The sequence below is a fragment of the Rhopilema esculentum genome, chromosome 18, assembly GCF_057945365.1.
Source record: "Rhopilema esculentum isolate cy_ngs chromosome 18, ASM5794536v1, whole genome shotgun sequence".
Classification (NCBI taxonomy): domain Eukaryota; kingdom Metazoa; phylum Cnidaria; class Scyphozoa; order Rhizostomeae; family Rhizostomatidae; genus Rhopilema; species Rhopilema esculentum.
In genome coordinates, this window is record NC_142832.1 from 5,011,882 (window position 1) to 5,029,063 (window position 17,182).

At 34.3% G+C, this 17,182-nt stretch overlaps 1 protein-coding gene across 6 annotated transcripts in view; it reads right to left on the reverse strand.

The window, feature by feature from the left end:
• Positions 1 to 205: 205 nt before the first annotated feature.
• The window catches only part of LOC135680756 (uncharacterized), a 31,549-nt gene continuing 14,572 nt past the window's right edge, over positions 206 to 17,182 (reverse strand). For 3 of the 6 annotated variants that reach the window (XM_065194913.2, XM_065194915.2, XM_065194917.2), the window contains 17 exons: positions 16,862 to 16,959; positions 16,068 to 16,236; positions 13,644 to 13,799; positions 12,733 to 12,830; positions 12,330 to 12,384; positions 11,592 to 11,618; positions 10,922 to 10,998; positions 10,107 to 10,206; positions 8,100 to 8,945; positions 7,345 to 7,416; positions 6,288 to 6,470; positions 5,483 to 5,612; positions 4,888 to 4,969; positions 3,733 to 3,847; positions 3,078 to 3,197; positions 2,478 to 2,554; positions 206 to 1,921 (listed from right to left, as the gene is read on the reverse strand). In XM_065194913.2, the coding sequence (XP_065050985.2) occupies positions 1,828 to 1,921; positions 2,478 to 2,554; positions 3,078 to 3,197; positions 3,733 to 3,847; positions 4,888 to 4,969; positions 5,483 to 5,612; positions 6,288 to 6,470; positions 7,345 to 7,416; positions 8,100 to 8,945; positions 10,107 to 10,206; positions 10,922 to 10,998; positions 11,592 to 11,618; positions 12,330 to 12,384; positions 12,733 to 12,830; positions 13,644 to 13,799; positions 16,068 to 16,236; positions 16,862 to 16,959 (2,499 nt within the window). In that variant the 3' untranslated portion in view covers positions 206 to 1,827. The remainder of the gene's footprint in view (positions 1,922 to 2,477; positions 2,555 to 3,077; positions 3,198 to 3,732; positions 3,848 to 4,887; positions 4,970 to 5,482; positions 5,613 to 6,287; positions 6,471 to 7,344; positions 7,417 to 8,099; positions 8,946 to 10,106; positions 10,207 to 10,921; positions 10,999 to 11,591; positions 11,619 to 12,329; positions 12,385 to 12,732; positions 12,831 to 13,643; positions 13,800 to 16,067; positions 16,237 to 16,861; positions 16,960 to 17,182) is intronic. The other 3 variants (XM_065194914.2, XM_065194916.2, XM_065194918.2) reach the window with 3 other exon arrangements.

Genomic DNA, 17,182 nt, shown 5'->3' on the forward strand with positions numbered 1-17,182 from the left:
GCAGCATCTCTCAAAATCTTTGCTCAGAAGACATATCTAGACAAAGTCACAAAACAATGCCACTTTAATGAGGATGCTGTAAATTGTGTTGTTTTCAAACCATGGTACACATAAAGATGGCTTAACTCCTCTTATTAAACATTCGTGAACACGTGAAGCTTTAAATTCAAACATGCCAAGATAACTTTTAAAAAAGATACACTCATTATGTTTGGCCGATAATTTCTCCAAAATATATTTACAAATTACATTATCATTATGCCCTTAAAGCATATTAAAGTTAGCCTCGGTTGCCTTTATTTAGCTCTCATCAAAAGTACGAATTGCTTTGCAATTTAAATCTATAGTTAAGCTATTTTATATGTCTCAAAAGATTTACAGGTCTTACCAAAAACATCTAAAAATCAACACTTTTTAACACTGCACAAAAATTAGTAGGTAGAAGTCATGCTTTGTGTGTGAAGTATGTTTTAGGGTCTTATTAGTTCGATAGAAATGGATTTGGTTTCTTTCTAACAATTGGAATTAGTGTACTTAGCTTTATACTAATCTTTCAAATAGAAATCATTACAAGTGTACTCTGAGGTGCGAAATGTGGAGGGGAATGATCGGAGGGTCGTGATCATCTATCAAGCTTAACAAAAACACGTGTTAAAACCAAGAATTACGCGGTGTAAAACAAAGACTTGAGCAAAGAATAGAATGTCAAAATGCCACTTTTATATTTTAAAATTTGTGAAAGAAGTAGTTTTGCATAATGTGGGATAGGATAGGGATCAAAAGGACATTAAGTTTCGGGGTACTCTAGACACAAAAAGGTTTAGTCGGGTAATAGAGTAGAGTTTAGTGGCAAACGACTGGAACTTTCCTTTTATCAAATCAAAAATAATAGTACTAAAGACAATGTGGTGTTAAACGGTTTAGTTTAATGCTTGATACCAGACACTGCTTAAAATATAGTAATGGTTCTACAGTTGCCAGGTTGAATTTCGCTCTTTTAATTACAAGCATCTTCGATCCTCCTTATATCTATATCATCAAATTAATTTCTAGTGCAAGTGTGAATTCCTTATGCTACTTTTGCAAAACAAATGCAAATCTAGAAATATGCACGACGGAAGTTCTTACAAATATGTGCAAAATAAAATTGCATGCTATTTCAACAATTTATTTTGTGTACTACTTAGAAATACAATTCTCTCCTATTATTGTGCAAGGTTTTTTCAAAGTACTGGAGTAATCTTGGCATCAAGAATGTGTTTTGATATGCTATGTAGAAAACCCTTTCTACTATATTAAAAACGTACTTTAATATACTTAAATAAATGCAAATTAACCCAGCGATTAAAAACTGCTTGTACGAAAAAGTACCGCGATACTGAGCTTCTCTGATGACCTATTAAGGCTAGTATCAGGATTGTAAAAACACAAGGTTCACGCTCTGAAGAAAGCATCAGCTGTTTCTATTTCCGCTCATTTGAAAGCAATGATGTCATAGCTCGTTAACGTGACGTCTCCATCAAACGAATTCAACTCTCCATGTATATGATCGATGTGATCTTAACGTCCTGTGACGCTTTCGCGTTAAATCTTTTTGATTTTAATTAATGTAAACTTCTTGCCAATCAAAAGATCTGTAAATGTAACGCTTCTCAAAAGAAACAGCAAAACCAAGAAACCATTCATACTTTTCATACCATCTGCCTACTTAAAAGGTTACATATATCTGAGCATACTCGACTTCCTTGGCCAGTAACTTCTACCTTTCTTCTGCGTTTTGCTGCGTTTGACTCGCATCGAATGGACTAGATACCGATCTTTGACAGTCTAGCAACACCCTGACTTTTTCTTGTCGTTGCCATTGTCACCCAAAGTCATGCCACCATTTTTTATCTCAGTATCTTCCAGCGACCGCAGTTTCCTAAAAAAGCATCATGTATTTGACTAAATGCAGAAAGATTGCAGCGTTGCAACAAAACTCACCTCATCATGACCGGATTAAAGGCCGAAAAATTTTCAGAGATACGGAAAGATCTTCTCATTTCGTACATACATTGCAGTGTAATCGATTCCTAAAATTGCCATTTAGAATTCAGAATTCAGAAACATAGAATTCATGCATCATTGATTGTGTAGCCAAACGAGTTTCTTTAAATAGTATCATAAAATTCGGATACACTGAAAAGCTTTTATCAGTGGCGCTACCACGTTTTACAGTCGTGTCTTGATTCAACAGAAGATCTATTGGAGATTAACGGGATATTGCCAGTTTGCTATATTCTGATTCGCCTACTGACCTGGTAGATACAGGCGAACTTCAACCAATTAGAGCTACCAATATAAAACCATAGTGCTAATTATACATGAAAACATGACCGATGTCTCGTTAAGAATTAAAATGAAAGTGTTATCGCGAGTCGCCGATTCCTTGCAGTAAAGAAATTTTAAAAAAATAAATCTTAGGATATGTGAAATACCTTGCCAATTTCAGTACAGCTTCAGCGATATTTGTGTTCTTTCGAGAACTCGTTTCGATGAAAAATGCATCTATTTCCTGTTCGATTATGAGAACAATAGCAATGACAAAAATACAATAGCTCGAACAAAAGCAGAAAAGTTAGAACAACAATATGAGACCAAAAACAGCAGCAAATGCTTCTAAAGTCAAGAGGCATACCAAAGTTAATACCGCAAGTCGTCATATTCCAAAAGGCCTAAATTATGCTCATTGATAAATTTAATTACATATAGGGGGAATTGTATAATACTCTGAGTAATAAGAATTACTGGTCTGTCATTAAGTGCTCAATGTCATATAAGCAGAGCTGTACAAGCTTTTGGTGTACAGAACAGGACGGTTCTAAGTTTCTGCTCAGAGTGAATTCAGAGTCAATTATACAAATTACTACAAGTTATAAAAAACAATTGAAAACCTATATTAAAAGCAACAAGAATAAATTATTTTATTGGTATTTGGTATCCATGACATTATCATTTCTTAACAGCCTAAAAGTATTCTTTGCTTTTAAAATACAATATACAATCCTTAAGCAAGTGCTGAAAATAATTTAACTTACCTTAGCTAGCCGTTCTCCTTGTTCCCTTGAAATATAACTTTTTCCATTAGGTGCTGTAGGTTTCCGTAAATCAATCTTATTGCCACATAGCATAATTGGAACCGGCTTATTTGAACTTTCCTGTAAACAGCAGTACATCCTACTTAGTTCGAAGCAGCTCTTAGTTTAAATACGATAATACAAATTTAAGATGTGTATCACCAAAGCATCTGTCAGTGCTTCTGCATACCATGCAGTTAAAGAGGAATAGACTTCCAATTTATAAAAAAAATGCAGGGAATAGTAGTATTGTTGAAAAATATTCAAAACAAATTTTTATTGTTAATGCCAGACCTTTTGTATAAAAAACTTTGCGGGATACAACGTTATCAATCCTAAAATCATTTTGCTTACTTTACAAGAAATCAAAATCATATTTTAAAACACGTTTTAAAATTTTAGAAAGTCTCTTTTAGAAAGTCTATACACTTCATTTGGAGATTTGGGACATTATGTACTCTTCCTGGTTGTGGGTTCAAAGGTAGTTTATTTAAAGGTTGTTAACGTGATTGGAGTCTATAACAACTTGTTATAGACTCCAATCACAAAAAAGACGATAACTGTGCAACGTATTTTGCAGAACGAAAACCTTATTGAATTTATAGCTTCAATTTACCTGTATCGATTCCATCCAGTCTCGAACATTGAGAAAAGATTGTTCACTTGTTACGTCATAAAGAAGGAGGACACCATCGACTCGGCGAAAGTACGACTTAGCTATGCTTCGAAACCTGAGCGAAAGGAGAAAAGAATTGGTGAATATGACAATTTGTTTCGCCATAGCATAGAGCAGTAAATTGCAATCCGCTCACAAAAACTAATGAAACACGAAAGCTAATTGTATTCTTAACGTCATGTCATATTTCGATCACAAGCAGTTAAAGAAATACACAATGTTTAATTGAGATTCCAAGAATACGCGATTCCTGCAACCGTTATCCAGCTGTATTTGCTTAAGGTGAATAAATAATGGAACAGAAGGCCTATATAATGATTTCTAACAATTGATAGCTAATACGATACTGATATAGTTTGTAATTCACTGAATAAACGACTTAAAATGTATTAGATGACTGAGACCACACCCCGTTTATAGAAAATAAATGTGCTTGCTTCTCAGCTTCCCCAAGGGGGGTCGTCGCTCTAGCTTTTTTAGTGTGGAAGGATATAGCTTAAATTCTGACAACAGCACATAGCAGACTTGGGTATGGATTAGGTTTTTTGAAAAGGCAGTGTTTATCCAAGACGTACAGGTATTTCTTAGCAGACAAAATCATGGGCAGAAATGCGAATCCCTTCCCCAACTACTTGTAAAAAATCTTGAACAAATAAGTAAATATGATTTGTGACATATATCACAAATGGTACAATATCGATGGGTAGCAAAGCATAAGAATATGGAATCATGTATGATGACAGTCTGGGTGAAGGGTATTAGCAAGAGTCAGATATGAAAAACAACCTTTTTAAAAGTGGCTTTAAGCAGAGGTGGCGCCAGAAATCTTCCGACAGAGGGGTTGGAGCTTCCGACAGGGGTGCTAAAATGACTAAAATAAGCAGTTTTCGTAAGTTATTTTGTCAAATTTGCTCCGACAATAACCTAAAATTTCCTCCGATGGGTGGGGGGGGGCTAGATGCTTCCGACGGAGAGGCTGAACCCCCCTAGCCCTCTCCTGGCGCCACCACTGGCTTTAAGGAATTTTAGTATTGAAGAATTATATGATGTTCGAGGTACGAGAGAGGTACGCCCAAGAGCTTTTGAAATATCTACCTTTCTTGTCCTGCTGTATCCCAAAGTTGTAAAGCAATAGTATGGCCATCGACATTCAGGGTTTTCATCTGAAAATCGACACCTAAATAGAAAAAAAGGAAAATTTATAACACCAAGTGATGTATAATAGAATACAGAATCATGTACGATGGCAGTTTGGATGGAATAGTCTATGTTGTTGATATCACCTGAGCCCATCCCACTCGTCCCAAATCAAAATCGCTGTCACGATAATTGTCTTCAAAAATGAACTTCACAGTAGGCAGTGTGTGCTAATGAAAAAAGATCAGTCATAACCGTAATTCACTGCTTTTGGTTTGTAGATTCTCAAACGCTTTCCTACTAAAAATTTTCACAAATTTTTGAGAATGAAAAACTCTCAAGCGATTTACAGCATGTTTGTTACAAAGTCTTGACTGAAGTTCATTGACATAGCAGCCAAGAACACTTTAATTTCTCTGTCATCTATTCATCATAATATCTAGCATAAAATAATTAATTAACATTCATTTTTAACTGATACTTCTTCAAAAGAATTACTCCAATTTGACCCTATGTCAACATGTTAGGCCTATTACTAAAATATTCTACTTACCTAGAGTTGAATTAAGTGATGGATAGAAACGATTCTTGCAAAGTCTTAAAATAAAACTTGATTTTCCGACTGCTGCGTCGCCAGCCAACACCAGCTTATACATTCGCTCAGGTTCACCGAGATTTTCATTCTGCAAATAATTATATAATAACAAACAATACATGACAATAAAATAAAGATATTCTTGCCATACTTGTAAATTATTAGCAATGCAAGTTAGGCAAAATACTCAGGGCTGCACATTCACTAGCTATTGTGTTCAAGTGTTTGCTCAAGTCCCACCTGCTGATAAAATTGGTGAGCTATCTCTTCTTTACCTATAAGGTTCACAATACGCCATACAATCACTCATCGGTGACCCAAAACAGGTAGTTTCTTTAAATGGCTTCTATTTTCGAAGGGAGGGGTTATACCCCATCACCCTTCCCATAGCTATGGTCCTGACTCAGGGTGTTAGGCTTAAAAGAGACTTTGCCAAAACGATGTCCTTTTCGGGACAATCTTTTATATTCTCCTTCCAAAAATAAGGGTTATGTTTTGTCACTTCGTACATGTGCGATGACGTAACCAAAGGATCGGTTGTAAATAGCCTTACATCTTAGATAATACCTTTAAACTAGTTGACAAAGGTCATATGTATCTTTAGAATAAAAACTGAAGTGGCATGCTACAAATTAAAATGTCTGAAGGACATGACAGAAAAAAGAGGTTTGAGAATTGAAGGGAAAAAAGAAATCAACAAGGTAAGAATTACTTCCATCAAAAAAGTTACAACTTAAAAATTTCTTTGAATCAGTAATCGTACCGAATTTTGATCTGTAGTATCTAAGTCCCCCTGTCGTTGTTTTTCTCCAAACGTTGAGTCTGTATCACTCTCTAGATCTGATCCGGATGACGTCATCTCCTTTATTCGTTGCAGCTCTCCTATAGTCATGTCATCCTCATCAACATCTTCGTCTGATTCTCGTTGGTGAGCAAACATACTAAGCTGATAAAAATAACAAAAAAGGGAATTGTATCAATCAATCGAAATGTGTTCAAACACTTGTAGGAACAATGCTACTGTCAATGTTACAAGGGTTAAGTTCAAAACAGCAATAAATCCCGCAAAAAAGAATCCAAGAATATATGAACCTGCAGACTGTCTTTATTGGCTAAGTATCTTGAGATTAAGAACTGATTTTAGTCTGAAAAATCCTAAGGTTATTATGCTAAAAGCATTTTCCCTTGAACAATCTATTGTCACGTGGGCTACAACTTCCTAGCATCAAAGACCAAGTTTCTTAAACAATACGCAGTTTGGATTAGAACTTCATGCGAGAATTCTTTGCCTTTAATGCTAGACCCGAGAATAGTCTGAGTCTTGTAAAGTGGCTTCCACTCGGGGTTCTACTGACCTTCGAGAGGAAAAGTACTTACTATAGCACAATAAATATGGCTTTTGAATATCATCTTGGTGATAATACTGAAATCCATTTTAAGTTCATTGGAACCTTTTTTTCGACTTATTAGAATGAATTTCAATAAGATACATAGGAGAGCCATGAATGCATTAATTTTTGCGAGGAAGAGGCAAAAAGAGAGCTGGCTACAGTTAATTCTTGATCAATAAAGGCACCAATAAAGACAAAAAGGGCCAAGGCACTGAACTTTACCATGAGAAACGACTAACACTAAGTAAGGTATGTTGGGAGAGGGAGGATACAAAAGCAGTGTAGTTTCAAGTGTAGCTTCAAAGCTGCAACAGGATTCAATGTGATATTTGACGAGATAATGCAAAGAAGTGTCGAATGACATGCATAACTCAACTGTACAGCTTAAATGTTTCGAGTCCATATGGTTTAATCAAAAAACTAACTAACCTCTTCATCGATGTTTTGTATTACTGAATATGAAGAATTTATTCCTGATGTGATGTCAGAAGCACTTTCGTCCTACGAAATCAAGGGTCTTTGAATAAGGCTGGCAAAAACAGATTGTTAAAAATTGTGTATCAAAAACGTTTCCACCACGAGAATGACCAATGAATAAACGATGTTTGCATTGGTACTAAAATAATTTTCAGTAAACCAAGCAATAACATTAAAGAAAACTAGAATTAAAACTTTGCAGAAAAGTTTTTTTAAGAAATGCTGAGCCATCTTCTTCATTTTGTTCAAAGTCTTGGAAATGCATTACGGAATCAGATGTTATTAAATTCTATGATTTGTATGTATATCTTAAAATTTAAATTATTTTATTAGTTTAAGACGTTTTACTAGAGGTCACTTTTGGCTATTTTTATTTTTATCGAAAACAATGTAGTATCATGTCTAAAGGCGCTATAAAAGATATTTATTTTTCATCAAGACATTTGATAGTTATTTGGAGTTAGTCTTTTTAAATTAATCTGACTGATCCTAAATTAAACTGAATTCTTGATTTTTTATATTTCTACAACAGCAGGTTTATATATTTTGAAGGATTTTAATTATGATTTTAAAGCAACCATAATTGAAATTATGTTTCTGGTATACTATCGTTATGCATTTATCGATTATGAGATATAAGATTACATTTACAAAGTAGAAATATGTAATGTGCCTAAAATTTATGTTCTTATGTTTGGATGGATTACCTCAGTAGGCGGGTGAATCCCCTGTCGAATCCTAGCTGCATTGGCTAAACTATCCGTATCAACTGCACTCGGTTCGGTAACTCGTGTTTGCACATCTGTTTCGCGATCCGTATAATTGCTTGTTACATCGGAATAATCCGGAAAGCTCGATTTCATGTCATGATGCTGTGATTTTTGAAACTCGTTATCGACTTTATTGTCCTGAAATGGGGTTGGTGGAACAATCTGTGCTTGGTTTTCTATGCAAGTACACAAATCGTCATGAAAATTTGAATCTTGAATTGGATTGCCACAATCCGGGCAAGCAGATAATACATCCCGTTCATGATGAACGTCTACATCTGAATCCGGAATTATAAGATCGTCCTCGACTAGTTCTTTGCTTTCGTTTGCAATCTGTTCATTTTTATCTCTGCTTATATCAAGAAGAACGTCACTGACTTGAACGGATTTATCTAAAGGTACCATACTATCCTCTTCTATGCAAATACAACTTTCGCCCTCGCACACATGCAAGCCTCTATCTAGTTCGAGGCTATTTTCTGGGTTCAATGACAAATCCGCCTGCACAGAAGCATCTTTCACAATCGATGAAACATCTCGTTTTGCTGTGCATTGCGGACAGATGCTTCCATCGTCCTTGCAACTGCACTCCTCTTCTGGAAACAATTTCGGGTCTAGCCAAGGTTCGCTTTTATCATCCTCCACAACGACTGGTTCAACAACATCTTCATTGACAGGGTTGTGTATCTTTCCACAATTTTTGCATTTAAAGGCTCCATTATCGAGCTCTGTTCCGCATTCACATTTACTTTCAGGGATATTCTCAGTTTCACCTTCTGATGACTATGATTTAAAGTTTATAAATTTTATTTCATATTATTTCATATTTAATGTTTCAGGTTGCTTTTATGTTAATCTAAGTATTAATGCTGATCTGTAATAGGATATCGCAAAAATATTCTTTTAGTAAATATTCAATATACGATTAGACTCAAATTTTAATCTATTGTTGACTTTAATGTTTAGATAGAAATAGGAATTCTCATTAATTCACCTGCGTGTTAAGACTCAATATTTTGATAAACTATAAAGGACAAAAGCTCATCCACTGGTCGAATTTAATAAGCACAAATAATTAATGAATAATGAAATTATAAGAAATTGGTAGACAAAGGAATATTGTTTTTAGACAAACAATTGGATCATTTAATCAAACTTATTGCATTTGTGAAAAAATATTTTGCTATCATCAGCTAATGGTCTTGCGAAAGACACTTGTGTTAAGAATACGATTTAGTTCAGTGTATGTATTATTTCATAATCAAACAAACAAATTAACTGCTTATGAAATGATTTGAATTAAATGGCTTTATACGTGGTTGAAAAAGAAAACTGCGATTATCTATGCACAGAGTCTGAAGCGTATTTTTTCTGTCTTTTTCAGGAATATTTACATGATAACAGGTTACATATAACATGCACGTTGCGTGTGGTACTTCATCACAAATAGCGATAACAGAGTTAGCCAATGAATTGAGTACCAGAATGAAATATTATAGTTCGAGTGTTAAAAACACAAAGTTTCTAGCATGTACTCGTTGTTTTGATAATACCCTTAAACCTGCTCGAACGGTGTGTTTTTAACAATCAAACTATTTATTTCATTCTGGTTCTCAATTTACTTGCTAACTATGTTATCGTGACAAATAGCATGATGTAGCAACTTCACGTGAAATGATGGTACAAAGAATGCTGTGTACGGGTACCCTATTTTTGACCAGCATGGACTTCCTTTCTCTTTTAGATCTTAATCAAGGTTTTAGTAGCATCATGCAGGATATAAATTGAAAAAGAATTTTGATTACTTCAGTTACTTTATGAGATATCAGATCTTTCTCAAAGGGCTGTTTTCTTTCATCAAACAGTGCCTGCAACAGGAGCACTTTCTAGATTTAAGTACCTTGGAACTAGAGAATGAAAACCTTAACAAAAGCTAGAACAAACCGTTGCCGAGTGACTTGGCTTTCTGCTATTGCTTCTGCGCTTCCTAGGTGAACTTGAACTTGGTGGCCTATCAGGTCTCGAATTTCTTGAGTTTATTGAGCTATAGAAAAATTAGATTATCAAATCAAAGAAAAGAAGCAGGGAGGTGTCCTATGCTGGGCAGTGACGGTTCTAGGAAAGTGCCTATGGTAGGGGGGGGGGTGTCTGTTGCAGGGAGTTGTCACTTTAGGTAAGTGTCTGATGTAGGGAGGTAAACGTTGCAGGGAGGTGTCCTGTGTTGGGCAGTGACGGTTGTACGGAAGTGTCTATTGTAGGGAATTGACCGCTGTAGGGAGTTGTCCATTCTAGTGAGGTATCCATTCTAGGAAGGTATTCATTCTAGGGAGGCATCCATTCTAGGGAGGCGTCCATTCTAGGGAGGCGTCCATTCTAGGGAGGCGTCCATTCTAAGGGTGTCCAATGTTGAGAGGCAACCATTCTAGGAGGTGTCCGATGTAGATGACTGTTTTAGGGAGGTGTCCGTTGCATGTAGGTTAGGTGCCTATTCTCAGTAAGAACTATGTCTTTTGAAAGTTGTAGAGATGTTTGGGTCAAAAAATCTATACTCCTTTGCAACTAAACCGATTACTTTCCTAAAAATTCTTGACTATTTTTCGGTAGAAATGACATTTAAATGGCTGCTGATAAAAAATTTTCAAACAAACATAAAAGATTTCAACATGTGGGATTCCAAGAAATTAAGATGCAGCTTATAAGTGTCATTAAGTAGGATAAAGAAAAATTCCGGTTTAATCGTGTTTGATTTTATCACGCACCTGCTTCGGGAATTAGATCGGCTAGGAGATGACATATAATCACTATGGGATGAGCGAGATGAGCTTCTTGGTGACTTCTGCAAAAAAGACGGTCAATTTTTAAATAAAATAGATCTGCTGTACGCGGTAGCTAGTAACAAAGAGGCCTATCAACTTTGTTCAAATTGGCTGGAAAATTATGTGACAGTGGCATCTGGGATGCACCTGGGGAACTCACCCGTTGGTAATAACGGTTCAAGATTATTCTGTATTTTAGTGTAACCCTAAAACCACCCTCTCTAAGGGTTGACAAAATAAAAGAAATGCATTACTGACTGATTCATCGACTTTAGAATTTTATCAATCGTTCATTAAAGGATTTCTATAAACCAGCGTATATGACCATACAAGAGATGTTAGTAAGAATTTATTTCAATGAGTTCATGATAACAAAGATTATAGAAAACAAGGCAACCAGTAAAAAGATTCATCTGTGTAACATTATCCCAACTTTGATAAGAAATGACTGCTTAAGAATTTCAGTCTAAGACAGTTAATCCAAAAAGCTCAACCTCCTGTAAAATATCAATTTTCTAAAACAATTGGGAGTTCCGTTTAGTCTTATAATTATACTCCGTTAAATTAAGCATTCCTTAAATATTTGTGAAAAGCTGATTGTAAGTGTTTATACCTTGTCCTTCCTTTTCTTCGATAGCAGCTGAAAAGAAGATAGAATCATTGACAATCTAAAGATAATAATGAAAAAGGCGGAGAGAGAGCAAAAGCTTGGACTCGCTGTATTTAGGGTGGAGTTAGCATTGTTTCCATTGCATTTTGACTTCCTATTTATCTATATATGAGAAACAGTGACCTCGGCATTAGATAAAAAAGGCGCGATTCAATCTTTGGAAATATATGACTATTGCTATGACAAAGATTATTCAAAAGCCATTAAAGAAGGGTGATATTCAGTAATATTAGAAAACCATCTTGACAGCAAAATATTTTATGTTTTGTATTGTGAATATATCATTTTGGTTATTTTACAAATGTTTTGAAGACAAATCTAAAGGAACCATCGAGTACTGATGGTCAGAAGAGATTTCAGTTTAGCAAGAAGATTGTCCAGCCATTTGTTTCTCCAAGGCTAGGAGTAAATAATGTGCCAGAATCAAATTTGGTTTAGCTTCTAAGATAGAAAAAATTAATTGTATGAATTGGGAGCTGATGTTGTCAACCCTGCATATGGCTGCTCATGTCTTTATACATCCATATATAAATGTATCATATTTGTTGCCAGCATGAACAAAAAATATTAAGGAAAATTATCTCTTACGACTTTTGCATACGTTGTATAGTCACTTGGAGTTCAACATCTGCCTTCGCAAATGAAATATAACGAAAAATGAAAAAGAAACAGTATACACACCCCTAATGCATCTCGCAATTCATCGTTACATTGACTTAATCGTCGATTAGTTTCACTGAAAAAGAAAAATTAAAGTTAAATGTTGGTTTTTTATTAATCTAAATGTTTAGCAGATAGTAAATAAGGAAAGTGTTTTAAGTAAGTAGATATTGAAAGGTATCTTCCATGTTCAACTTAACTGCCTTATGATGCCATATCATGCTATCTTGGACTACTTGAATGAGGGGGTGGGAGAGGGGTGGTTGCAATGAAGAAGTTTATGAAAAAAATATAGTTATGCAAATCGGGTATAAACAATAGAGGTTCTTTCCGGGCATCTTCTTCAGTTTAGTTACGCATATTTCTTTACCCTAAAACCCTTCAGAGCTTGACCTTATCAATGCTTTGAATAGATTTAGCATACCATAAAATTCGCAGTTGCTCCATCATCTGTTCTTTTTCTTTCGCTGGCATTGCCTGAAGACTTTCATTCTCAAGCTCTTTACCAGTCATATTTTTGAACTGAAATTGCAAGGATTGACAATGTTAAATTTCGATTATAATATCCTATTAGGAATCAAAAATTGACTGCAGATAAGAAATTTCTAGACAAAGGAAAATGTTTCAAAACGGTATTTAACTTATATTCATTTTATCACAATGATTAAAAAATGTAACTAAATAAATAAAAGGACTACTAGATAAAATTCTTATTTCATTCAATAGTTCTCAAATCATTTGAGAAAAATCATTTCATTGCTACTTTTTACTTTAATTGGTTAAAATTTTTGTTTAATCGGCTTTGATCCATGCAAATTCTGCCACTGAATCTCAACCTGCATTCACCCAGGTTGTTTTAAGTATACTACCGAATTTTCAATGTTCAAAACATTTCTTTATTCTATCACAAAAATCATCGTAAAACTAATATTTGTACAGCAATATCGAAAAAATTAAAATTGAATAGATATGTTTATGCTCAAATGTGTTAAATTTGAAGATTTGAAATGATTTTTACGCTTTTTAAATGTGTTATTTTGTTCATATTCTTCATACTAAAAGCACTTTGCATATGATGATTATCAAAAATTTAGAATCACTTAGAATCATTTACTTTAGAATCATTTAATCTAATTTAAAATGACTTTAGAATCATTTAGTCTAATTAAGTTGATCAAGCAATATTTTGATATTTAAAAACTTAGAGAAAATAGCATTATATCATTCATACTATAAGCCCATTTAAAGTCAAGAAATCAGTTTAATACAAATTTATTTTAAGATTTGGGAACATTAATTATTTTATTTTATTACGGTTTAATTTAAGATAATTACCGCCTCTTTAAGCTTCTCATTTTCAACAAACTCAGGGTCTGTTTCAGCATCATCGTCAACATAATCTGTTTCAATATTATGAAGAGGCAATATTCCCTCAGGTAACCCCATGCTGGTGTTTAGGATCCCCTCTGTTTCTATGTCATCATCACCATCCTGGTAGTAAGTCAATTCAAAACATAAGCTTTAACGTATTTATAATTGGCTAACAGAGCTTTAGCTTGATTAATTTTATTTTACTCTTATTTATCATCTATACTGTTATTCTTTATTCTGCTTTGTTTTCAAACAGTGCTTAGAGAAGTTTCATAAAAGGATCATTTTTTCTGCTTTACTTCATTTAGATGTACTATTCTTCAATATAGTTTAAGAGGAGATCTCTTGCTACAAAGAAAATCCTCTATTAAACCGTTGAAAGATATGATAAAAATGTAGCTTTTGATTTAGAAAACACAACAAATATTTGGAATTCTGTTAGGAACATGCAAGCAAAAGCATTCTAAAAATCCCTAGCTCTACCGTAAGTATTTGGTTAAAAAGTTTAAAAATCCAAAAGTAGGCTACATTAACCTTTGACGATCTATAGCTGCATTGAAAAAAACAGCTTTGATTGAAATCAAGAAAAGATATTGATCGCCTACTGAGCTATTTTTTCAGGTTACAGCTATATAAAATAGTTAGAAAAACTTTCCAAGGAGTGACAAACGCTTGTGTAAAGGCCCTATGGTAAAATCAGTATCACCGATGATCAATTTGTGGTAAGTAAGGTTAAACAGCATGGTAAATGTTTAATGTGAGCAAAGCTACTTGCTAATGACAACGACAGATGGGAGTTTGCAGGCACAAAGGTTCAGTAATGTGGCGATTTTGAGAGTAAGCTGCTGTTTGCAGTTTGAAACCAGTGATATAAGCCATATTAAGAAAATGAAGTCATGTGTCAATGGAAAGGCCCTTTTGTGCAAAAGGGTGAGATATCAAGTTCATTACGTAATCTTTACACCAGCAAATCATCTAACAAGACAGATTCATAATTTTTGCGGAAAATTAAAATTTTCTCTAAGATGAATTTGAAAATCAGTCATCTTAAGTTGTGAGCTAATTCGATACTGATTGACGTCAATACTTCGTTGGCCTGTACTCCATATCTTCCAAAGCACATCGGTTACTCTTCCTTTGATCAGTACTAGATTGTCGTTGTAAAGATAATGAAGATTTTCCAAAGCTCACAAATTCTAATGACGTAAGAAATTCGAAAGTACTCTTAACAAATTTGAACAAAACCCTTGGCTAAATTTTCAGCGATGCAAGATGTCAGTAAATATCAGTTCTTTTCTTCATGAGATTACTCGGTTTATTTAATACCAAATTGGGTATCTTCTTCATAACACTGTAGCTTTTATCGTTTAAATTTACAGAAAAATATAGGTATAGCTAAGGCCAGATCTACACACTCACGTTTGCATAATGGTATACACAAAATCTTCAGAATATTGAAAGGCAAATATTGAGAAAATAGAAAAGAGGCTTCGTCAAGAGACATGGTACTCCGAATGTTAAATTTAAGACATAAGCCATAATATGTTTTACCTCAGTCGTCAAGAAATTATTTCTCGTAGTTTTTGGAGCAAACTAACGCAAAGCAAAGCCCAACTTCACGTTTTTTTCAAATATTTATTGCAAACAGTTAATATTTCAGCTCGCTAAAATATTTCTAGTGTTTTATACTTAAAAGTTCACAGGAAAAATTTCTCGGCAATTCTATATTCTCATTAAATGACCGTAGTATCACAGGGTTTTACTCATCGAATGACCAGATACCATAATCTTGGCTTTATCCTCATATTAGTTTTTCAAATTTTGTAGTCGTTTATAATTAAGACAGGGATTATGGAATTTAGATTAAATTCAATTCTTTTCAAAAGCATTATCTTGTTCTCAGAGAGTGATTATCATATTGGTTTTAATTTTAAATTATTTACAGATGAAAGCATTGCAGTCCGCTGACTATCTTGTTGCATTAAGATGAATAAACGAACTTTTAGAGTTTGAAATAAAAATAAAACTAGTGGTATAGCTTCTATAACCTGATAAGTCAGTATCACCTCCATGATCGTTGCAGCCAGGGCAAAAAGTAAAGCTAGAAACGTTCATTGACAATTGATCTTTTCTATAGGTTTTTTAAGCTCATGAGATAGATACAAGGATAGAAAAATGTTTCCCGCCAGTTAGCTAGGTTAATTTCTCTTACTGAATCTGACAGTAACAAGGACTTCCTCGACTATGCTTAAAAAGTATGGCAACATACATTTTTTTAAACATTGAATTCTATAGCTCTGTCACTGGAAAAAAGTAAAGGTAACATTTGCATTATGAGAAATGCATTCTGTGATGCTACAATGAGATTATATCTTAATAGGTACTTACCCCCTGCTCATCAGCAGCCATCAGTTCAGACATTAAAGAAGATTCATTAAATTCACTTTCAAGCGGTCTAAAAGGGGGTGTTGACATGGTGCTTAATTCATCCCCTCCGTTCATAATAGGTGACGTAACAGCTGATCTCGACGAGTCAGTTGACTGGTTGTCAAAGCTTCTGAAAGAAAAAGTATGTTGCTATGGTGAAATGAGGGCTGCCATGTTGATTCGTCGTTTTATATAATTCAATTGACATTTTCTGTAGGCTTGCAACTTTGTCTCCCTTAGTTTTGCTAAAATTTATGCGACCATAGAGTTTTATAGAAGAGTTTTAGCGTGTGACTGTTAGCAGCAACCTGTGCAGCTATTGGGCTGCTCTGCAAGCAAAAATGGCTTTAATTCTGCTTTCTATGTTAGACAAGATTTGGCTAAAAGAAACATAATCCAGTTTTGAAACAGACCTAGAAAACCTTATATATAAGACAAACAAGATTGAAGCACACATATTGAAACTTATTACACTGAAGTAAAGAAATGAAATGACAGTTAAATGAATGGAGAGAATGAAACAGAATTGAATTTTATTTGAACAATGCTTGATGAGGATAGAAACATTTTACATGCGAGTTTCTTAAGTAATCTAGTCCAAGTATTTTAAGAGATTTGTTAGTTAGGCCTGGAACCTAAAACCAGTTGCCTGATGACCTTATTAAGGATATTCAACTTAGTACTGTTCTGTTCTACACATCAAAGTACAAAACAAAAAGAGATATTGTGTGATAGAGACTTAATATTTTTCTTACCTTGATAAAGGGTTCTTCTTGTACGCACCTATTGGTGAGCCAACAAAAGAATTTCTCTTGCTGGGTGACATACTGTCATCACTACTTCGCAATCTATTCTGAAATTTAAAAATTATCGGGCATAAAATACCACTCCTGAACTTCTAAGAATTATTACAAGTAACGTTTGAAATATGTGCTGGAGGCTTGAAACATGGAACAAAGATAAATCTAGATATCAAACTTCACAGATACGACTTGTCCATTTTCTTTACTAAAGAAGCTAAAGCAAAGTCTTTCAAACCAGTTTTCTTCAAACTTGGTAACATTAATTTTGACGAG